General features: G+C 36.7%; 1 protein-coding gene across 1 annotated transcript in view; it reads left to right on the plus strand.

Annotated features, from left to right (window-relative positions):
* The window catches only part of DNAH6 (dynein axonemal heavy chain 6), a 303,318-nt gene that overhangs the window by 37,925 nt on the left and 240,763 nt on the right, over positions 1 to 24,630 (plus strand). Inside the window, exons 11-12 of the mRNA XM_037733599.1 lie at positions 1,639 to 1,839; positions 15,686 to 15,806. Of these exons, the coding sequence (XP_037589527.1) occupies positions 1,639 to 1,839; positions 15,686 to 15,806 (322 nt within the window). The remainder of the gene's footprint in view (positions 1 to 1,638; positions 1,840 to 15,685; positions 15,807 to 24,630) is intronic.

Consider the following 24,630-nt stretch of genomic DNA (forward strand, 5'->3'; position numbering starts at 1 on the left):
AAGGAGGCAGCCTAGTCACTGTCTGCCTGTAGAGGCTTTGCTGAGCTGCTGTGGGCTCTGCCCAGCTGCTGAGTGAACTTCCCTGCAGTCTTGTTTATATGAGTGTAGTTAGAACTGCTTTGGTGATGGTGGCCCGCCTCTGTTGAGGCGGAGTCTCTCTGCAGTGGCGGGTTGCCTTGGCAACCGCGGGCTGCCTCAGCAGTGGTGGGTTGCCTTGGTAACGGCGGGCTGCCTCAGCATTGGCTGACTACCTCCATAGTGGTGGGTTGCCTCGGTAATGGCGGACGCCCCTCCCCCACAGAGCTGGACCGTCCCGGGTTCAGCTGCGCTTGCTGTGAAACTCTCAATCCAGAGTTTCTGGTTGCTGTTCTTTTGTGGGGGTGGGACCAGCCGAGACTGATCGCCTGGCTCCCTGCCTCAGAGCCTTTTTTAAGTTGGTGTTCCAGGCACCTGTTGAAGAGGTGCCGGGGTCTGTTTGTTTTCCCCTGTGGCCACTCACTGTGCTGGCTTAAACAGTGGCACTGAGGTTTGTGGCGCTTTTTTTTTTTGCCCTGGAATCTACTATCCTGGTTCTCTGCTCAGTCCCCTTTTTAAACAGACAAATGGGCGACTTCCCGTGGCTCCAATAGCCAGTCAAAAGGGCACCCAGACCGGTGTATTTTGTACGGAGAACCGCTGCTCCGGGGCGCCGACAAAGCAGCCGCAGGGGGCAAAGCAGCGGCGCCGGCTGGCACAGCCACGCTGGCCGAAACAGCCGCACTGGTGACCTGTGGAGCTCCTCCGCCTGGGAATCTCCTAGTCTGTGGGCAATAAAAATGCGGCGTCCACTCACCCTCTGTGCTTTCACTGGGAGCTGCAATCCTGAGCTGTTCCTAAACGGCCATCTTGGATCCTCCCCCATAACATTTTTATATGTTCTGTCCAGTCTTTAGTGCATACTAATATGCTGACATGCTTACCCTACCATAAGGTTATGTACAGAGATAAATATAGATACATGTTTTCATTGAGATAATATTATATACCAGTTTTATATCCTGCTCACTCTCTTTCACACTTTAACATGGTATCATAAGCTTTTCCTCATTTCATTAAATGATTTCTGGGAGATGCCATTTTGTAAGGATGTGTAATTTTCCATGGTATAAAAACACCACAGCTTATATAACTATACTTCTATTTTTGAACACTTAAGTGTTTCTCTAATTAGTTATTAATACAAGCAATACTACAGTGATTGTCCTTGCACATAGATCTTTGTTTACAGGTCTACTTGTTCTCATAGACTAGCTTTCTAGAATATAAATTACTACTCAAAAAACATAAACCCTTTTCACCCTCCCTCTACATTTTCATGTAGGCTTCCTTGGCTTTCCCTCCATTGTGACCTGCTGGTGTTTTGTTCACAATTTAAATACAGAACTTATCACAATATATGCCAATTTTTTTGTCTCTGTCAATTAGAAAACATGTGTCCTGAAGGTAGGGCCGTGTCTTTTGATTTGTCATATACTCAGAATCAGCACAAACCTGGCCTGGTTGAATAAGCTATTCTTATTTATTTTAGCACTTCATAAAATTCAAAACATTTATACATATATATGTTTACATTTATGTTTATACTTTTCTCTCTAACAGGATGGCATTTTGGGTGCAGTTAATCATTGTCAAAACACTGTATTATCAGTTCCCAATCTCGTGCCTGATTCGTATTTTGATGCTTTCACCAGCCCTTATATTAACAACAAACTTGAAGAAAAAACCTGTGGAACTGGGCCAAGCTTGGCAGCAGTGTTTGAGGATGATAAGAATTTTCACACAATTATTTCTCAAATAAAGGTATATTTACTCTGATGAAAACTATTTTATAATATTCTCAATATAGATGAAATTGAGTAATATATATATTTTTTCCTTTCTTATTTTTAAATGTTCTATATGTGAAAATTGGAATATGCCTAATCTCTAAATGGTAAAATTTGATGATAATCTTTGTTCTATAGAAATTGTTCGTTAAGCATGAAATAATTTTCTAAAAGCATCAAAATATCTGGAGAAACAGCTATGTATCATTAGCGATCCATGTGCATGTGTTTTTAGGGAAGTAACCCTGGCTGTTGATGCTGAGACACAGGCAGAGCCTTTACTAAAGTCATTTTTTTCATTACATGTCTAATGTTTTATTAAAACAGAAGCATAGTGTTTCGCTATTTTAGGCCCTTTAAAAAATAAATATAATGGCATCTATCCATAGCCCCTGAAGAGTTTGAAAATATTATTCTCCACATTAAAATTTTTATCTTAGATGTCCCAATTTTTAAACTCAGAACCACACTTATCGAGGTGATTGATGTGAGGAGGGAAAGAATAGCATTATTCCTTGGCTTGTTTCTCTCCTTCATCTCTGGGTAACCTAATTTCCTCTTTGGAGAATAGAAATGCAGCCCTCAACATACTGCAAATGCCTTTTGTGCTTGACACCAAAGTGCTACTGTAATTCCCACACTTAAAATTTACCCGTTTGTCAGTCATAAATATCCATTATATATACATTACTATGTAACTTAAAATTAGCAGTGTTTTAATCTCTTTATTTCATCAAGATAATGGTTGTAACTGTCATAGTATGATTTTAAAAGCAAACAACATTTTCCATCTACTACTGTCTCTGTTTATGGTGGAATTCTTAGCTACATTATTTTAAATCATCAGTTCAAAAGTTATAATCTCCCACCATGTTAGTTTGGCCCCTTTCATAATTTTAACTTTGCAGATTGACTCTATGAAATAACAAATTGACATATGACATATGGTCCGACTCCAAAATTTCATCCTAGTTCTTTGTTTCTTTTGCATTAATACTTATACTAAGAAGGGTATTCTACAATCTTATTTCATTCACTACCAGATTTTCTGGCACCAAAATGGTTTTCTGACTCTTCAAATTTCTCTCCCTTAGACACCTATTCTTTTAATTATGGCTATAACATTTGTAATTAAAAGTTATATTTTCAATTCAGAGAGCCAAGGATAATGGCAACTGTCTAAATATGAATCACCCACCTATCTTCCAAAATTAATAAGAACATACAAGAAAAACAAATAAAACTAAACAAAATTTATGCCTTTAGCAAGTAACTGAAAGAAAGAGAATACCCAAATGTCAAATTACGTTTAAGTTGAAAAATAAACACAAATACCAATGAACCTTCTTTCTCATGCTCCTACCACAGCCATTGCAGACAGGGAGGCCAGTCCTTGGGAAATCTACAAAAGAGAGAAGCAAGTAGCTATCAGCAGGCCTGAGGTTAATCTAAAGTCACAGCCAAAAAGAAGCTCACCCTATATCCAAAAATAATTTTTTAAAAGTGTATGGTATATCAGAGGACTGACTACTGGAAAGGGACTTAAAAATTCGAGCTATTCAAGATGGCATTAGTTCTGGGGGAGGAAATAATGTTAAAAATAAAAATTTAAAAATTTCTAAAGAATATGAGGCATTATGTGACCATTGGATGATACAGAGGAAATGAAGCAACTACTGAAAATGTAAGTTCTGCAAGACAAAAAAGTACCTACTTGGAAGGCTGAGGTGGGAGGATCACTTGAGCCCCAGAGGCAAAGGCTGTAGTGAGCCATGATCATGCCAGTGCCTGGGCAGCAGAGCAAGACTCTGTCTCAAAAAAAAAAAAATCAAATAAGTGAGAATATATCCAACTTTTTCCCATCACCATAAAATAAAATAAAACAGACTTCATTTTGATCCACTGATAGAACATAATTCTCTTAAACTAAAATTTTATAAATCACCCCAATCCATGAGCTAAAAAAATTAAAATAAATTAACTACATGCAAGTCTGCTAACAACCATGAAGCAAAAGCAACACTAAACACAAGTAAATATTCTCAAAGAAGCACTCAAATAACAAAAAGCCACATTGAATTAAAAATTCAAGATTCAAAATACAAGTGGAAGGGAAAAAAGACAAAATCAGAAATGAAGGCTAAATTACATAGTACTCAAAGGAGAATAAGTTAAAAAGTTTAACATGAGTATAGAAGAATGATGGGAAAAAATAATGAGTATAGAAGAAAGGTAAGAAAAAAACAAGAGAATGAATGAAAATAAGATAAGAGAAATCAGTAAAAGGGGTCAGAGAAAAAAAGTATTGTAATGGAAGAGAGGCAAAGAAGAAACAACACACATATAATTGGAGTGTCTGTAAGCGAGAAGCAAAAGAAGAGGATAAAGCAAACATTTATAACTATAGTTCAGGAAAAGAAAATTTGAATCTACACATTGAAAGGGCCTACAGAGTTCCTTGGAAAATAACCCACAACAATCAACTCTGAGATATAGCTTTTTAAAATTATTAGATTTTAAATCTAAAAAAATTTTTCTACGGGTCTTACAGAGGTAAGAGAATTAGACTAGCATCAGACTTCTCAAAACAACATACAAAGTGAGCCAATAGTGGAGGAGCATTTTTAAAAGAAACTCATGGAAAAAAAATGTGAATCAAGACTTTTATCTAGCCAAGCAGGTCCTTTAAGTATCAAGGCTATACAAAAATAGTTTTCAACATGTAAGAACCCAGGGAATTTTGTACCCATTAGGAATCTGCTACAGGATACGTTTCATCCAGCTAAGAAATAACTTTGGGGGAAAAAATCTGGTGGGGAATATTTAACATATTTAATTGTAGATCTATCTAAGCCTAAAACAAAGATATAGACAAGAATAGGAGACTAGTATATGAATGTATGTTTTAATGAAGTAGAAATAATACAACTTTTAAAATAGAGAAGGAAGAGAATAAGAGAAAAGTAGAATGGGGTTATTGATTGATGTACAGTTAATAGGATAAAATTAAAGAATATCAGTGAAAACCAACAAATAAAAATATAAAAGGTTAATGAGGAAACAAGTGACTAATGGTATTTTTAAAAAATATATTGTCACTCAGAGAAAGAAAGAAGCTCACAAATAACAGTAAGACACATAGAAAATAATATGACCAAGTTGGGACCAAATATATCAGTAATGTAATGAATATAAATGAGTTCAATTCATCTATTAAAAGAAAAAGATTTTCAATTTGGCTCACAAGGCAAGACAAAACAATATGCTGGATACAAGAGAGAAATCCAAAACAAAATGATTTAGAAAGACTAAAAATGAAGAAATCCTCAATGTTGTAGGGGCAAATTTAAACAATAAGAAAGTGGAGCTTGGGATCCTGTAAGTCAGCGATCCTTAATGCCAGATGCTATGATTTTCTAGGAGACCTCACAGGACTTAGTATATAACTGTACTCATGGCTATGATGTATTACATTGTAAGGATATAAAGCAAATTACAAAGGGAAGAGGCACATGGGGTAAAGTTCAGAAGAAACCAGACACAGCTTCCAAGAGTCCTCTCCAGTAGAGTCATGCAGCAGGCACTTAATTCCTCCAGCAGTGGATTTTGACAACACAAGTGAAATATCACCTACCAGGGAAGCTCATTAGAGTCTCAATGATGAGGGTCTTATTTGAAGACTGGCTTGTTTTTGGTAGAATGATATATTTTCCTTTGGGTATTGATATGAGTTGGCTGTGTGCCACCCAAATCTCATCTTGAATTGTAGCTCTCATAATCCCCATGTGTGGTGGGAGGGACCTGGTGGGAGGTAATTGAATCATGGGGGCAGATTTTCCTGGGCCATTCTCGTGTTAGTGAATAAGTCTCATGAGATCTGATGGTTTTATATAGGGCAGTTTTCTTGCACATATTCTCTTGCCTGCCACCATGTAAGACTGCCTTTGGTCCTCCTTTGCCTTCTGCCATGATTGTGAGGTCTCCCCAACCATGTGGAACTGTGAGTACATCAAACCTCTTTTTTTTTTTTTTTATAAAGTACTCAGTCTTGGGTATGTCTTTATTAGCAGTGTGAGAACAGACTAATACAGGTACATACCCAATAATGGGATTGCTGGGTCAAATCATAGCTCTGTTTTAAGTTCTTTGAAACTGCTTTTCATAGTGGATGAATTAATTTACATTTTCACAACTGTGTATAAGCATTACCTTTTCTCCATAGCCTCCCCGGGTATGGAGAAATAACTGTTATTTATTGGCTTTCATAATAGCCATTCTGACTTATATGATGAGATGGTATCTCATTGTGGTTTTGATTTGCATTTCTCTGATGATTAGTTATAATGAGCATTTTTTTCATGTTTGCTGACTGCTTGTATGTCTTCTTTTGAGAAATGTCTATTCATGTCCTTTGCCCATTTTTTGATGCATTGTTTATTTGCTTGTTGATTTAAGTTTTTAATAGATTCTGGATATTAGACCTTTGTCAAATGTATAGTTTGTGAATATTTTCTCCCATTCTGTAGGTTGCCTGTTTACTCTAATTGATAATTTGTTTTACTGTGCAGGTGCTCTTTAGTTTAATTTGGTGCCACTTGTCAATTTTTATTTTTGTTGCAATTGTCTTTGCAAACAACCAAAAATTCTTTATCAAGCCTATGTTGAAAAGGATATTTCCTAGGTTTTCTTGTAGGAATTTTATAGATTGTCATTGTACATTTAAATCTCTAAGCCATTTTGAGTTAATTTTTGTATATGGTGAAAGGTAGAGGTGCAGTTTCATTCTTCTGCATGTGGCTAGTGAGTTATTTGAGCACCATTTATTGACTAGGGAATCACTTCCCCATTACTTGCTTCTGTCAGCTTTGTCAAAGATTATATGGTTGTGGGGATGCAGCTTTATTTCTGGGTTCTCTATTCTGTTCTATTGGTCTATGTGTCTGTTTTTGTACCAATACCTTGTTGTTTTGTTTACTGTAGCCTTGTAGCATAGTTTGAAGCCAGGTAACATGCTACCTTTAGCTTTATTGGTTTTGCTTAGAAATGCTTTGGCTAGTGGGGTCTTTTTTGGTTCCATATGAATTTTAGAATAGTTTTTTCTAATTCTGTGAGAAAAGATGTAAGTAGTTTGATAGGAATTGCATTGAATATGTAAATTGCTTTGGCATTATGGACATTTTAACAATATTGATTCTTCCAGTCCACGAGCATGGAATGTTTCTCCATCTCTGATTTATTTTAGCAGTGTTTTGTAGTTCTTCCAGTAGAGATCTTTTACCTCCTTGGTTTGGCTGTATTCCTAGGCATTTCATTTTGAATGTATGTGGCTACCATAAATGGGATTGAGTTACTGATTTGAATCTCAACTTGATCATTTAAGGTGTATAGAAATGATACTGACTTTTGCATATTTATTTTGTATTCCAAAACTTTACTGAAGTCGTTTATCAGTTCTAGGGTCCTTTTGGCAGAGTCTTTAGGGGTTTTAGGTATAGAATTATATCATCAGCAAACAGAGATCATTTGCTTTCTTCTATTCCTATTTGTATGCCTTTTATATCTTTCTCTTGCTTGATTGCTCTGACTAGAACTTCCAGCACTATGATAAATAGGAGCTGTAAGGATTAATGTTCTTGTCTTGTTCTAGGTCTCAAGGAGAATGGTTTCAACTTTTGCCCATGCAGTATGATATTGACTGTGTGTTTGTCATAGATGGCTCTTAAATTTTGAAGTATGTTCCTTTGATGCCTAGTCTGCTTGGGGATTTTATCATGAAGGGATGTTGGATTTTATCAGAAGCTGTTTCTGTATATATTGAGATGATTGTATGATTTTTGCTTTTAATTCTGTTCATGTGATGAATCAAATTTATTGATTTGCATATGTTAAACCATGCTTGAATAAAGTCTATTTGTTTGTGATGTATTAACTTTTTGATGTACTTCTAGAGTCTGTTCACTAGTATTTTGTTAAGGATTTTTTGCATCTATGTTCATCAGAAATATTGACCTGAAGTTTTCTTTATTCATTGTGTCTCTGCCAGATATTGGTGTCAGGGTGATACTAGCTTAGTATTTAACAGAAGGAGTTAGGAAGGAAACCTTCCTCTTTGATATTTTGGAATAGCTTTAGTAGGGCTGGTACCAGTTCTCTGTATATCTGGAAAAATTTGACTGTGAATCCATCTTGTCCAAGACTTTTGTTTTGTTTTGTTTTTTATTATTGATTCAATTTCAGAACTCCACACTGATCTATTCAGGGTTTTACTTTCATTCTGGTTCAGTCTTGGCAGATTGTATATTTCCAGGAATTTATCCATTTCCTCTAGATTTTCTAATTTGTTTACATACAATTGTTCACAACAGTCTCTGGGACTCTTTATTTCTCTAGAATCTGTTGTAATTTCATCTTTGTCAATTCTTGTTGTGTTTATCTGGATCTTTTTATTTGCTAATCTAGCTAGTGAATGTATCAGCCTGGTTTATTCTTTCAGCAAACAAACTTTTGGTGTTATTGATCTTTTGTGTGGATTTTTTGTAACTCAATTTCATTCAGTTCTTCTCTAATTTTAGTTATTTCTTTTTTTCTGCTAGCCTTGGGGTTGGTTGTTTTTCCCAGTTCTTCTAGGTGAAAAGTTAGATTCTTAATTTGAGAACTTTCTAACTTCTTGAAGAATGCATTTAGCGTGATAAATTTTCCCTTTAATACTGCTTTAGCTTCATCCCAGGTATTTTGGTAATTTGTGTCCCTATTTTTATTGATTTGAAAAACTTTTTAGATTTCTGCCTCAATTTTATTATTTATACATTAGTTATTCAGGAGCAAGTTGTTTAATGTTCATCTATTTGTGTAGTTTTGAGAGATCTTGTTGATATTGATTTTTATTTTTATTGCACTGTGGTTCAAGAGTATACTTGGTATGATTTTTTATTTTTTTAATTTATTGAGACTTATTATGACTGAACATCTGGTCAATCTTAGAGTATGTTCTGTGTACAGATGAGAAGAACATATATTATGTGATTGTCTGGTGGAGTATTCTGTTGTTTGAGTGTTGAGTTTAAGTCCACAATTTATTTGTTAGTTTTATGCCTCAATGATCTGTCATTGTTAGTGGGCACGTTCAAGTCTCCCACTATTGTTGTATGGCTGTCCATGTCTTTTTGTAGGTCTAGAAGCAACTTTTTAATTAACCTGGGTGCTCCAGGGTTGGCTATGTATATATTTAGAATAGTCTTCTTGTTGAATCGTACCCTTTATCATTATGTAATGCCCTTTTTTCTTCCTTCTTAATTGCTTTATACTCTATTTTATCTGCTATTAGAATAGTGACTCCTGCTTTTTTTGATTTTCCATTTGAAATGGGTCTCTTGAAGACAGCAAATGGTTGAGTCTTGTCTTTTTATCCAGCTGTCCTCTCTGTGTCTTTTACATGGAGCATTTAGACCATTTACATTCAGGGTTAATTAAAATTGAGAGTTTTTTAGGGAAACATATTTATTGGAATTGTTCACATTAGAAATAGAACACCTACCAATATCTACAGAGGATATGGAGAAAGTTACCAAAGAAACACTCTACAAAAAGCACCAGGCCCAAATGGGGAAAATTTATCAAGTCTCCGAAGACCAGCAGATAGTCACAATGCTACCTCAATTATTCTAGAATATTGAAAATTCCTGATGAAAAATACTTCTTTCATAATAGCAACAAAGAAGGTAATATATTTAGGAATAAATTTAATAAGAAATGCTAAAAACCCATATGAAGAACAATTTTATGTTTTTAAAAAGTGTTCTGGAAGACACAACAATAGACTTGGAAAAAATTTATTAAATGGGATGACTCAACGTGAAGAAGATGTTTTTTCTCTCTAGGTTAATTTATAATTTTAACATATGCCAATAAAAATACTGACAAGTTTATAATAAAGCTTATATGCATAAATGGACATGTAAGAATAACTACAAAAATGTTGAAAAAAGAAAAGCTATGAGGGGTACTATATTACCCAAATATTTAATATATGCACTCTATAATTAAAAGAATATAGTACTGCCACACAGATAGCTGTCAGACCAGTAAAATAGAATAGACACCAAAGTACATATAGAAATGTACAAAATATATAGTATCTCAAATCAATGAGACAAATATGAATTTTTTCATAAATGGAGCTGGTACAACTGAATAGCTATTTGAATAAAAATAAAATTAGATCTATAGTTCACTTTCTACACACACATCTAAGTAAAGATGAACAAATTATTTTATAATTTGTTCATTTAAAAAGTTATCTATGACTCAAAAGTCTAGATGCAAGAATAGAATGAATTGATAAATTTGATTATACACAAATTAATCTTTTGCAAGGAAACATTGTAAACAAAATAAAAATACAGTTATAAACAGGGAGAATCTATTTGTATCATATAGTAAAGCTAAGGGCTCATATTTCTAATACTAGAGAGAAGGGAAACCAAAACTAGGTAGAAAAATGGTCAAAACACATTCTTCACGGAACTAGAAAAAAACTATTTTAAAATTCATATGGAACCAAAAAGAACCGTTATAGCCAAGACAATCATAAGCAAAAAGAACAAAGCTGGAAGCATCATGCTACTCAACTTCAAACTATACTATAAGGCTACAGTAGCCAAAACAGTATGATACTGGTACAAAAACAGACACATAGACCAATGACACAGATAGAGGTTTCAGAAATAAGACTGCACAATCATCTAATCTTTGACAAACCTGACAAAAACAGACAGTAGGGAAAGGATTCCCTATTTAGTAAATCGTGCTGGGAGAACTGGCTAGCCATATGCAGAAAATTGAAACTGGATCCCTTCCTTACACTTTATACAAAAATTCACTCAAGATGGATTAAAGACTTAAATGTAAAACTCAAAACTATAAAAACCCTAGAAGAAAATCTAGGCAATATCATTCAGGACATAGATGTGGGCAAAGATTTCATGACAAAACATCAAAAGCAGTTGCAACAAAAACAAAAATTGACAAATGGGATTTAATTAAACTAAAGAGCTTCTGCCCAACAAAAGAAACTATCATCAAAACAGACAACCTTCAGAATAGGAGACATTTTTGCAGTCTGAGCAAAGGACATGAGCAGACACTTCTCAAAAGAAGACATTTATGCAGCCAACAAACACATTTAAAAAAAGCTCAACATCACTATCATAAGAGACAGGCAAATCAAAACCACAATGAGATAGCACCCACGCCAGTCAGAATGGCAATTATTAAACTGTCAAGAAACCACAGATGATGGCGAGGCTATGGAGAAAGAGAAACACTTTTACACTGCTGGTGAAATTAGTTCAACCATTGTGGAAGACAGTGTGGTGATTCCTCAAAGACCTAGAACCAGAAATACCATTTGACCCAGAAATCTTATTGCTGGGCATATACCCCAAGGAATATTTATTCTATTGTAAAGATATATTGACATGCATGTTCATTGCAGCACTATTCACAATAGAAAAGACATAGAATCAACCCAAATGCCCATCAGTGATAGACTGGATAACAAAAATGTGATATATATACACTGTGGAATACCACACAGCTATAAAAAAAGAATAAGATCATGTCCTTTGCAGGGACATGATGGAGCTGGAAGCCATTATCCTCAGTGAACTAACACAGAAACATAAAACACCACATATTCTCACTTATAAGTGGAAGCCGAACAATGAGAACACATGGACACAGGGAGGGGAACAACACACACTGGGACCTGTCAGGGTGTGGCAGGGGGGAGAACAACAGGATAAATAAACAGTGTATGTGGGGTTTAATAGCTAGGTGATGGGTTGATAGGTTCAGCAAACCACCATGACATACATTTATCTATATAACAAACCTGCACATCCTGCACATGTATCCTGGAACTTAAATTAAATTTTTAAAAAGAAAAATGGTCAAAACGTGATAAAAAATTCACTAAATATAGCATCTAAACATATGAAAAAATAGTCTACTTATATGATAAATGTGAATTAAAATAAAACTGAGTATAATTTCTCAACTATCAGATTAGCAAAACCAAAAAGTATACCAGTACTTTCTGGTGATTAGCCTATGGGTAAACAGACACTCTCACATTATGCTTGTGGGAATGCAAAAAATAAAAATTTTGCAAAACAAAACTATACATGCATTTACCTTTTGACCCAACAATACCACCTTTAAAATGTACCCTAAAAATACATTTTCAGTCAGACGCAGTGGCTCATGCCTGTAATCCCAGAACTTTGGGAGGCTGAGATGGGTGGATCACAAGGCCAGAGTTCAAAACAACTTGGCCAAGAAGGTGAAACCCCATCTCTACTAAAAATACGAAAAAAAAAAAAAAAAAAGCCAGGCATGGTGGTGGGTGCCTGTAATCCCAGCTACTTAGGAGGCTGAAGCAGAGAATAGCTTAAACCTAGGAGGCAGAGGTTGCAGTGAGCTGCGATTGTGCCACTACACTCCAGCCCGAGCAACAGAGTAAGACTCCATCTCAAAAAAAAAAAAAAAAAATACATTTTCAACAATACATAAGTACATGCACTAGGTTACTTATTGCAACATTGTTTATGACTGCAAAAAAAAATATATTGGAAACTGCCAAAATAGCCATGAATAGAAAAATTATTGAATAATCTACGGTACATCCACACAAAGGAGTACTATGTGACTGAATAAATGGATGAGGAATTTGGCTATAATTAATATGGAGTGATTTCCAAAATATATTGTTAGATTGAAAAGGCAAAGTACAGAAGAAAATCTATAGTATACTACTGTTCATGCCAAAAGTAGGAAGGAAAGGGAAATAAACCAGAAACTAAAGAAATTAGTTACCTAGAGGAGGTAGTGTGAATGGCGTAGAAAGGGTGAGGATGGTGGGTAAAAACTGAAAAAAAATGGGGATGTGACTATTTTCTGAGTATACCTCTTAATATAGTTCTAACAAAAATCAACAAAATGGAGACCAAAACCCTAAAACAAAATACAAACAAAAATAAACCTGCATGTATTGCAAGTGAAATAAATAATCACACTAAAGGGAAGGGGGAAAATAACTAAGCCAAGTAACTTTTGAGCACAGTATTTTGGCCACATACCCTAAGGATGAAAACCACCATAACTGCAGCAAATACTGAATTCTGGTTAGTAAGTTGTTTTTTACAATGGTATTAGTGTGTTAGCAATGCTGAAACTACTTTCTGTGTCTTTTATTTAGAGTTGAGCAAAATAAGTAAATACATTGTGAATGATGAGATGAGGTTACTCATCCTCAGAAAGGAAGTTACAAATATGGAAGAGGAAGGCTAGAATGAACCCTATGTTGTTCCATTGAAATGGAGTTGTGAACTCATGGATTTTTAATTGATCTGTGAAAGATAAAGAAATGTGTAGGGTTTCATGATTGCATGTGGGGTGTATGTGTGTTTCCTAGACCTGTCTGCTGAAATAGCCTAGAAGCGATGACATACCAATACCAATGAGCACATCTAGTATCCACGTGTTGGCTTCTATATATCATTCCCAATCAAAAGGAACTCTTCTGTGTTCTCTTTGCAGAACTCTCTTCTTCAAAGAGTGGTGCAGGATAGTACAATATGAGCCTAGAAAATATTATTGAGCTAAAAAATAAGAACATGCCCAAAGACCAATGGAGACATGTAGAAAAGACAAAAAGCCAGCTCAAAGGGTCTCCCTGGGACAATTTGATAGGTACCAAATCCCTTGAATAAATGAGAATATGTGAGTCCATACTGTGAAATAATGAACAACGAATTAAATTAATGAGTGAGAAGAGAAAATTTTTCTTTTCGTAGAATGCAAACAAATACATGTAGAAAGAAAAGACAAACAGAAAAATCAATATAGAAGCCATCAGCAATCAGCAAGAATCTCTGATGAGTACTAAAATGCGTATGCAAAAGTATGATGAGAAATGGGATATTTATATAGCCTCAAATTTTCTATCCATAAGCTATTTATTGATTTCAAAGGGGAAAATAGTGAGTTTACAGAGATAAGCCTGGAAAACACTGCCTCAGCCAATGTGTTAATATTACCAGTAATGAGACAAATCAACAAGTGCCCTGTGAGATGCTGCAGAGAACACACATCACTTATGTAGTAAGACTGCCAAATATTTAAATCTGAATCTAATCATAGGGAAATATAAAACACACACATGCACATATGCACACAACGGTGCACACATTTTGAAAGATACCTTTAAAAAAATGTGAAGGTCATACAAGGCAAAGAAAGATTGAGGTATTGTCCCAGATTGAAGAAAACCAAAAAGATATGAAAAGAGGCAATACATGATCCTAGGTAGGAAAGTAGATAAAAACAAAAAATGTTTTTTCCTTCTACTATGAAATTTATTACTGAAACAAATGGTAGAATTTGTATGAGGTCTATATTTAGATAACAATATTAATATCCATGTTAGTTTCCTGATTTGGACCATTATACTGTGGTTATGTAAGAAAATGTCCTTGTAGTTAGTAAATAAACCCTGAAATATGTAGGGGTAAATATGCCACATGTCTGCAACTTTCTCCCAAATGATTCAAAGTATAATAATATGTATTTAGAGAGAATTGTAAATATGATAAATTGTTGAAATTTAGAGAATTTTGGTGACAGATATATGAAATTCTTTGTACTCTTCCAGTAACTCTCTTGTGAATCATATATTATTTCAAAATAAAAATATTTTGAAATCATATTTTGAACATTGATGGGGCTTTCCATTTACAAGTCTTACATTGTCTCTAGCACTGGCATGATCACATATCAGAGACACTATTTAGTCAGCTCAAAGGAAACATAGCTTGATACAATTTTTTTTTCCATTTTTATTATAAAGAGAGAAACAGCAGAAACATTCTGGAAGATTACATAAAAGCCTATCAAAATAAAATATATGAACAAATAACTAAATATAGATATATGGGGTGTGTGTTATTCTTTTTAATTAGACTTTCTACTACCATAAGGCATGACTCTGGGATTTGTGCAATTACATTGATCACCTCTGGTTTTCCTGGGACAAATTGCAGGCATTTACAAGTCTTGGTAGAAAGCACAAGGAAAAGGTAAGGAGCACAGTCAAGTCGACATAGACCAACAGCAAGCAAATCCTAACTGCCTTTCATAGACTTTGAACATGTATCTTGACATAGTTATTAAACAGACTGAAATCATTGTCTTGGTTTAAAAAAACTTTGTGGGGAAATACGGGTTAGAACCAAGTTTAAGAGAGATGAAGAAAAGGTTTTTACAATGCAAAGTATGAGTGACATTTTGGAATAAGAGACTGGCCAATGCAGAGGATTTGAAGGAAGATTAAGCAAGTGATTTTGTGGGCATGCTGAACAGTTTTGTCCTTGCTCAAAAACACTTTAAGACATAGGATATACAGCTTGGGAAATAAACAGGTATTGCCTCTTTGCCGTATGTTTACCAGCAATATATAAGGTCACCATGAAGCAGAAGCAAATTACAAGTGTGTTTCCTTTCAGTCACAAGGAATAATTCTTCAAAAGTCAGGTTTAAAGATGAATTTTTTTTAATTTCATAACAATTTCTTCTTGAATCCATAAATTGCTCCTGATATCAAGGATGATACCTTCCATTCTTCATTCATGTTTCCCAAATCAAAACATACTATTGGGCACAAAGTATGTGTGCTTATGTGGGTTTTTTTGTTTAATTGTATTGAATTAAATTCTGCTTAACTAAAATATGGTCATATTTGTCTGCTTATTTATAACATTTAGGAAACAATTCAGGCAGCATTTGAATCTGCTCGCATCTATGCAGCAACCTTTGAAAAGTTCCAGATATTCTTCAAGGAAAATGAAAGTCTTGATTTACAAGCTCTTAAACTTCAGGAACCTGGTAACTTGTCCAATTATACTTACTTACTAATTCTTTTTATAGGAATACTGAGATTTGTTGTCTTTTAGGTTTCTATTTGGTGGTGTTTGGGGACAGAAATCATAGCCCAAAATAGTCGGCCTGACAAAAGACAAGAGTTAATTAATTTATAGGTTATTTTCTATAGAATTACTTTTTTCCTTTATCCTTATTCAGTATTAGCATTTTATTTCAGGATATTATGGAAAGCCATTCCTTTCTAATAGCTTATCATTTAGTTTAAAGTTGTTATCAGTGCTAAGAGTATATGGCCTGCATATGGGAAGGAATTTAAAAGAAGGGATGCCTTTACCAATTCCATTAAATAAAGCTTACATAAGTTTTTCTATCTCAGGAACTTATTCTTTTTTCTTCTGGGTCTACATTAAGATCTAGTGGGTATGAATCAACAACTCATGAAATTAGACCTAAGGGAAAACGATTTTATTTCACTAATATTATCTTTAACAAAAAAAAAAAGATAATCTACAATATCCAAGTGAAATTTCAGGCAAGCAAGTTCTAAGAAAATTATAAAAATAAGTATATTTGTTTGCTATTTTAAAACATGAAGCATGTCTTTCATGTTCTTTTTTATTTCATGGGCTTGCTTTATTTTCTTATGTATAAATATAATTACACATTATAGAGAGAGAAAGTTGACACTTTCCTCTATGAAGCAGCACTAATTTTCTCTTTATATTGTTACATTTTTCTTTCAATTCCTTATTCTTTATTATGCTGAAGTATGTTACAGTAAATTACACATTCCATTCTTGTTAAATAATTCAATATGCATCTCTAAAACATGTTTCTACAGAATGAAAATAGCATCGCCTCCCCCAATAGCAATTCCTTAATATATACACTTATTCCATGCTCAAAATTCCATAAGTAAAGCAGCTTCCAGCTGATTTGGCCAGGGATCAAGTCCAAGATCAGGCATTGTATTTAGTTGTTATGTCCCTTGAATTTTAAAAATCTGAAACTGAGTCTTTTTTTCTTTTTCTTTTCTTTTTTTTATTATACTTTAAGTTCTGAGGTACACATATAGATCATGCAGGTTCGTTACATAGGTATACACGTGCCATGGTGGTTTGCTGCATCCAACACCCCGTCATCTACATTAGATATTTCTTCTAATGTTATCCCTCCCCAATCCCCCCACCCCCTGCTATCCCTCCCCTAGGCCCCCACCCCCGACAGGCCCATGTGTATGATGTTCCCCTCCCTTTGTCCATGTGCTCTCATTGTTCAGCATGCACTTATGAGTGAGAACATGCGGTGTTTGGTTTTTCTGTTCTATGTCCATTTGGTGAGAATGATGGTTTCCAGCTTCAGCCATGTCCCTGCAAAGGACAGGAACTCATTCTTTTTTATGGCTCCATAGTATTCTATGGTGTATATGTGCCACATTTTCCTTATCCAGTCTATCTTTGATGGGCATTTGGGTTGGTTCCAAGACTTCGCTATTGTAAACAGTGCCACAATAAATATTCCTGTGCATGGGGGCACAGGAATATAATTGAATGTTTTGTAATCCTTTACAATTGAATGCTTTGTAATCCTTTGGGTATATATCCAGTAATGGGATTACTGAGTCAAATGGTATTTCTAGTTCTAGATCCTTGAGGAATCACCACATTGTCTTCCACAATGACTGAACTAATTTACACTCCCATGAACACTGTAAAAGTATTCCTACTTCTCCACATCCTCTCCAGCATCTGTTGTCTCCTGATTTTTTTAATTATCGCCATTCTAACTGGCATGAGACGGTATCTCAATGTGGTTTTGATTTGCATTTCTCTAATGACCAGTGGTGATAAGCATTCTTTCATATGTTTGTTAGCTGCATAAATGTCTTCTTTTGAAAAGTGTCTGTTCATATCCTTTGCCTACTTTTTGATAGGGTTGGTTTTTTCTTGTAAATTTGTTTAAGTTCTTCATAGATTCTGGTTATTAGCCCTTTGCCTGATGGGTAGCTTGCAAAATTTTTTTCCCATTCTTTTGGTTGCTGGTTCACACTAATGATTGTTTCTTCTGCTGTGCAGAAGCTCTTAAGTTTAATTAGATCCCATTTGTCTATTTTGGCTTTTGTTTCCACTGCTTTTGGTGTTTTAGTCATGAAGTACTTGCCTATGCCTATGTCCTGAATGGTTTTGCCTAGGTTTTGTTTTAGGGTTTTTATGGTGTTGGGTCTTATGTTTAAATCTTTAATCCATATGGAATTAATTTTGTGTAAGGTGTAAGGAAGGGATCCAGTTTCAGCTTTCTGCATATGGCTAGCCAGTTTTCCCAACACCATTTATTAAGTAGGGAATCCTTTCCCCATTGACAAAAAAATCCTTGCTTTTGTCAGGTTTGTCAAAGATCAGATGGTTGTATATGTGTGGCACTGCTTCCAAGTCCTCTGTTCTGTTCCACTGGTCTATATCTCTGTTTTGGTACCAGTACCATGCTGTTTTGATTACTGTAGTCGTAGTAGTATAGTTTGAAATCAGGTAGCATCATGCCCCCAGATTTGTGTTTGTTTTGTTTTGTTTTGTTTTGTTTTGTTTTGTTTTGTTTTGTTTTGTTTTGTTTGTTTTTGCTTAGGATTGTCTTGGCTATGCAGGCTCTCTTTTGGTTCCATATGAAGTTTAAGGTATTTTTTTCCAATTCTGTGAAGAAAGTCAATGGTAGCTTGATGGGGATAGCATTGAATCTGTAAATTACTTCAGGCAGTATGGCCGTTTTCCCGATATTGATTCTTCCTAACCATGAGCATGGAATATTTTGCCATCTGTTTGTGTCCTCTCTTATTTCCTTGAGCAGTGGTTTCTAGCTCTTCTTGAAGAGATCCTTCACATCCCTTGTTAGTTGTTTCCCTAGGTATTTTACTCTCTTTGTAGCATTTGTGAATGGTAGTTCACTCACAATTTGGTGCTCTGTCTCATTGGTGTATAGGAATGCCTGTGGTTTTTGCACATATATTTTGTATCCCGAGACTTTACTGAAGTTGCTTATCAGCCTAAGAAGATTTGGGGCTGAGATGATGGGGTCTTCTAAATATACAATCTTGTCATCTGCAAATGGAGATAATTTGACTTCATCTTTTCCTAATTGAATAATCTTTTTGTTTTTTTCTTGCCTGATTGCCTTGGCCAGAAATTCCAATACTATGTTGAACAGGAGTGGTGAGAGAGGGCATCCTTGTCTTGTGCCGGTTTTCAAAGGGAATGCTTCTAGTTTTTGCCCATTCAGTATGATATTGGCTGTGGGTTTGCTGTAAATCGCTCTTATTATTTTGAGATACGTTCCATAGATACCTAGTTTATTGAGAGTTTTTAGCATAAATTGCTGTTGAATTTTGTCTAAGGCCTTCTCTCCATCTATTGAGATAATTATGTGGTTTTTGTCTTTGATTCTGTTCATGTGATGGATTACTTTTATAGATTTGTGAGTGTCGAACCAGCCTTGCATCCCAGGGATGAAGCTGACTTGATTGTGATGGATAAGCTTTTTAATGTGCTGTTGCATTCAGTTTGTCAGTATTTTATTGAGGATTTTTGCATCAACATTCATCATGGATATTGGCCTGAAATTTTCTTTTATAGTTGTATCTCTTCCCGGTTTTGGTGTCAGGATGATGTTGCTCTCATTAAATGAGTTAGGGAGGATTCCCTCTTTTTGTATTGTTTGCAATAGTTTCAGAAGCAATGGTATCAGCTCTTCTTTGTACCTCTGGTAGAATTTGGCTGTGAACCTGTCTGGTCCTGAACTTTTTTTGGTTGGTAGGCTATTAATTGCTCCCTCAACTTCAGACCTTGTTACTGGTCTATTCTGAGATTCAACTTCCTCCTGGTTTAGTCTTGGGAGGGTTTAAATGTCTAGGAATTTATCTATTTCTTCCATATTTACTGGTTTATGTGCATAATCTCTGATGGTAGTTTGTATTTCTGTGGAATTGGTGGTGATATCCCCTCTATCATTTTTATTGCATCTATTTGATTCTTCTCTCTATTCCTTTTTATTGGTCTGGCTAGCAGTCTATTTTGTTGATCTTCTCAAAAAAAAACAACTCCTGGATTTATTGATTTTTTTGAAGGGTTTTTTTGTGTCTCTATCTCCTTCAGTTCTGCTCTGATCTTAGTTATTTCTTGTCTTCTGCTAGCTTTTGAGTTTTTTGATCTTGCTCTTCTAGTTCTTCTAATAATGATATTAGGGTATCAATTTTAGATCTTTCCTCACATCTCATGTGGGCACTTAGTGGTATACATTTCCCTCTATACACTGCTTTAAATGTGTGCTAGAGATTCTGGTACATTGTGTCTTCATTCTCATTAGTTTTGAAGAACATCTTTATTTCTGCCTTCATTTCATTGTTTATCCAGTAGTCATTCAAGAGCAGGTTGTTCAGTTTCCATGTAGTTATGCAGTTTTGAGTAAGTTTCTTAATCCTGAGTCCTAATTTGATTGCACTGTGGTATGAGAGACTGTTATGATTTCCATTTTTTGCATTTGCTGAGGAGTGATTTACTTCCAATTATGTGGTCAGTTTTAGAGAAAGTGAGATGTGGTGCTGAGAAGAATGTATATTCTATAGGTTTCAGGTGGAGAGTTCTGTATATGTCTATTAGGTCCACTTGGTCCAGATCAGAATCCAAGTCCTAGATATCCTTGTTAATTTTCTGTCTCATTGAGCTGTCTAATATTGACAGTGGAGTGTTAAAGTCTCCCACTATGATTGTGTGGGAGGCTAAGTCCCTTTGTAGGCCATCTTGCTTTATGTATCTGGGTGCTCCTGTATTAGGTGCATATATATTTAAGATAGTTAGCTCTTCTTGTTACATTGATTCCTTTACCATTATGCAGTGCCCTTTTTTCTCTTTTGATCTTTGTTGCTTTAAAGTCTATTTTATCAGAGACTAGGATTGCAACCCCTGCTTCTTTTTTTTGCTCTCCATTTGCTTGGTAATTATTCCATTTCTTTATTTTGAGCCTATATGTCTTTGCACATGAGTTGAGTCTCCTGAATACACCACACTGATGGGTCTTAACTCTATCCAATTTGCCAGTCTGTGTCTTTTAATTGGGGCATTTAGCCCATTTACATTTAAGGTTAATATTATTATGTGTGAATTTGATCCTGCCATTTTGATGGTAGCTGGTTGTTTTGCCTGTTAGTTGATGCCTGTTAGTTTCTTCATAATGTTGATGGTCGTTACAATTTGGTATGCTTTTGCAGTGGGTGGTACTGGTTGTTCCTTTCCATGTTTAGTACTTCCTTCGGGAACTCTTGTAAGGCAGGCTTGGTGGTGACAAAATCTCTCGGTAGTTCCTTGTCTGTAAAGGATTTTATTTCTCTGTCATTTATGAAGCTTAGTTCAGCTGGATATAAAATTATGAGTTGAAAATTCTTTTCTTTAAGGATGTTGAATATTGGACCCTACTCTTCTGGCTTATAGGGTTTCTGCCAAGAGATCCACTGTCAGTCTGATGGTCTTCCCTTTGCAGGTAACCCAATGTTTCTCTCTGGCTGCCTTTAGCATTTTTCCCTTCATTTCAATGCTGGTGAATCTGACGGTTATGTGCCTTGGGGTTGCTCTTCTTGAGGACTATCTTTGTGGTGTTCTCTGTATTTCCTGAGTTTGACTGTTGGCCTGCCTTGCTAGGTTGGGGAAGTTCTCCTCAAGAATGTTTTCCAACTTGATTTTATTCTTCCCGTCACATTCAGGTACGTTGATCAAACGTAGAGTATGTCTTTTCACATAATCCCATATTTCTTGGAGGCTTTATTTCTTTTTACTCTTTTTTCTCTAATCTTGCCTTCTCACTTTATTTCATTGAGTTGATCTTCAGTCTCTGATATCCTTTCTTCTGTTTAGTTGATTCAGCTACTGAAACATGTGTATGCTTCACGAAGTTCCCATGCTGTGTTTTTCAGCTCCATCAGGTCGTTTATGTTCTTCTCTGTGCTGGTTATTCTAGTTAGCATTTCATCTAACCTTTTTTAAGGTTCTTAGTTTCCTTGCTTTGGGTTAGAACACGCTCCTTTAGCTCAGAGATGTTTGCTATTATCTACCTTGTGAAGCCTACATCTGTCAATTCATCAAACTCATTTTCCATCCAGTTTTGTTCCCTTGCTGGTGAGGAGTTGTGATCCCTTGGAGGGGAAGAGGCGTTCTGGTTTTTGGTGCAACTTCAGCCTTTTTGTGCTTTTTTCTTCCCATCTTCATGGATTTTTCTACCTTTGGTCTTTAAAGTTGGTGACTTTTGGATAGGGTCTCTGAGTGGACATCCTTTCAGTTGATGTTGAAGCTGTTTCTTTCCATTTTTTAGTTTTCCTTCTAACAGTCAGGCCTCTCTGCTGCAGGTCTGTTGAAGGCTCACTCCAGACCCTATTTTCCTGGGAATCACCCATGGCAGATGCAGAACAGCAAAGATTCTTTCCTCTGCAGAACAGCAAATATTCTTTCCTCTGGGTAGCTTTGTTCCAGAAGGGTACCTGCCAGATGTCAGCCAGAGTTCTCCTGTATGAGGTGTCTTTTAGGATAAATGGGGGTCAGGGAGCCGCTTGAGTAGGCACTCTGCCCCTTATCAGAGCTCAAGTGCTATGCTGGGAGAGCCGTTGGTCCCACCAGAGCTGCTGGGCAGGGACATTTAAGTCTGCTGAAGTGGAACCCACAACTGCCCCTTTTCCCAGGTGTTCTGTCCCAGGAAGATGGGGGCTTTATTTTTAAGTCCCTGATGGGCTGCTGCCTTTTTCAGAGATGCCCTGCCCAGCAAGTAGGGAATCTAGTCACAGTCTGCCTGCAGTGGCTTTGCTGAGCTGCTGTGGGCTCCACCCAGTTGCTGTGTAAACTTCCGGGCAAGTTTAGAACTGCCTACCCGAGCCTCAGTAATGGCAGACACCCCTCCCTGCCACCGACCTTGAAAGCCCCAGTTCAAACTAAGACTGCTGTGCTAGCTGCAAGAATTTCAAGCCAGTGGATCTTAGCTTGCCAGTTTTCATGGAAGTGCAACCCGCTGAGCCAGATCACTTGGCTCCCTGGTTTCCACCCCCTTTTTTTCAGGGGAATGAGCGGTTCTGTCTCGCTGGTGTTCCAAGCTCCACTAGGGTATGAGAATTAAAAAAAAAAATGCTGCAGTGAAATGACCACCCAGTTGTGTGCTGCAAACCCAGGGCACTGGTGTTTTAGGCACCAGACGGAATTTCCTGGTCTGCAGGTTATGAAGACTGTTGGAAAAGAGCAGTATCTTAACCAGAGTGCTAGAGTATCTGGAAAAGTTCCTAGTGGCTTCCCTTGGCTAGGAGAGGGAGTTCTCTGGCTTCTTGCACTTCCTGGGTGAGGCAACACCCCACCCTACTTCAGTTTGCCCTCCTTGGGCTACTCCCACTGTCTAACCAGTCCCAATGAGATGAACCTGGTACCTCGGTTGGAAATGCAGAAATCACTCGCTTTCTGGATCGCTCTCCCTGAGAACTGCAGACCAGAGCTGTTCCTATTGGACCATCTTGGCAGACATCTGAGTCTTCAAGATACTAAGTTGTTAGAGAGACCAAAATGGCGCCCCAATTTAGAAAACAAAATTTAGACAAGCCTACTTCCATTGTTCTTTGGCAACACTATCACACAGAGACTTAGTGTGTGCTAAACAGAAGCACACTGACAGGGACGTAGGACATGACAGTTTCCGTGCTGTGGCATGGCATCACAGTGGCAGCAGGGCATGGAGCCTGGCATTTGGCACAAAAAGGAGGCATGATCAAAATAGCCCATTCTAATCCCTGAGCTCTTCTACTCATATCCTGAGCCCAAGGCTTCCTAGCCTCCTGCTACCACAGTCCTCACATTGGATAACTGTGATCTCTCAGCAAGCTCCCATCAGGGCAAAGTCCCCTGACTCCCAAGTTGCTCTTCAGCTACTGCTACCTTGGCTTTCCAGTCGTGCCTTTGAAACCCAATCCTGAAACCAGATCTCCCAGTTCCAACACTTTGATGGCTGGGACTTTGGAGTACCTTTGCCTGGACTCCTAACCTCGGTACTCCTCCTCTGTTTGGACCCCCCAATACATCTTAAATCACTAAGTTGCCAGAGGCTTATAGAAGTGGGCTTTGCCCTTATATATCATCCTTACCTGGCATTTTTATATCCTCAAATTACTACAACATTGCTTAGCACTATTGTAGATCCTTAATAAATGTCTAACTGAACTTTTAGCCAGATTGCTGCCTGTCCCACCTCTGAGAATGAGCAGCAGATAGGTTCTGGCTTCCTGACAATAAGCCACATCCCACCATCAAATTCCTATAAGTGTCAGTGTTTACTAGTAATTTATGCACTTAACTGAGCACTTACAGCATAATAGATACTGTTCTAAGTAATATTTAGACATTTCATCCAATCCTCACAATTTTGAGCAGAGTATTAGTATTGCCATTTTATAAAAAGAAAACAGAGGCCAGGCATGGTGGCTTATGCCTGTAATCCCAGCACTTTGGGAGGCCAAGGCAGGTGGATCACAAGGTCAGGAGATTGAGACCATCCAGGCCAACATGGTGAAACTCCGTCTCTACTAAAAATATAAAACTTAGTTGGGTGTGGTGGTATGTGCCTGTAATCTTAGCTATCCAGGAGGCTGAGGCACGAGAATAGCTTGAACCTGGGAGGCGGAGATGGCAGTGAGCCAAGATCGTGCCACTGCACTCCAGCCTGGCAACAGAGACTCTGTCTCAAAAAAAAGAAAGAAAGAAAGGAAAGAAAGGAAAGAAAGAAAGGAAGGAAGGAAGGAAGGAAGGAAGGAAGGAAGGAAGGAAGG

Source organism: Cebus imitator, unplaced genomic scaffold (genome assembly GCF_001604975.1).
Source record: "Cebus imitator isolate Cc_AM_T3 unplaced genomic scaffold, Cebus_imitator-1.0 Scaffold539, whole genome shotgun sequence".
NCBI classification, from domain to species: Eukaryota; Metazoa; Chordata; class Mammalia; order Primates; family Cebidae; genus Cebus; species Cebus imitator.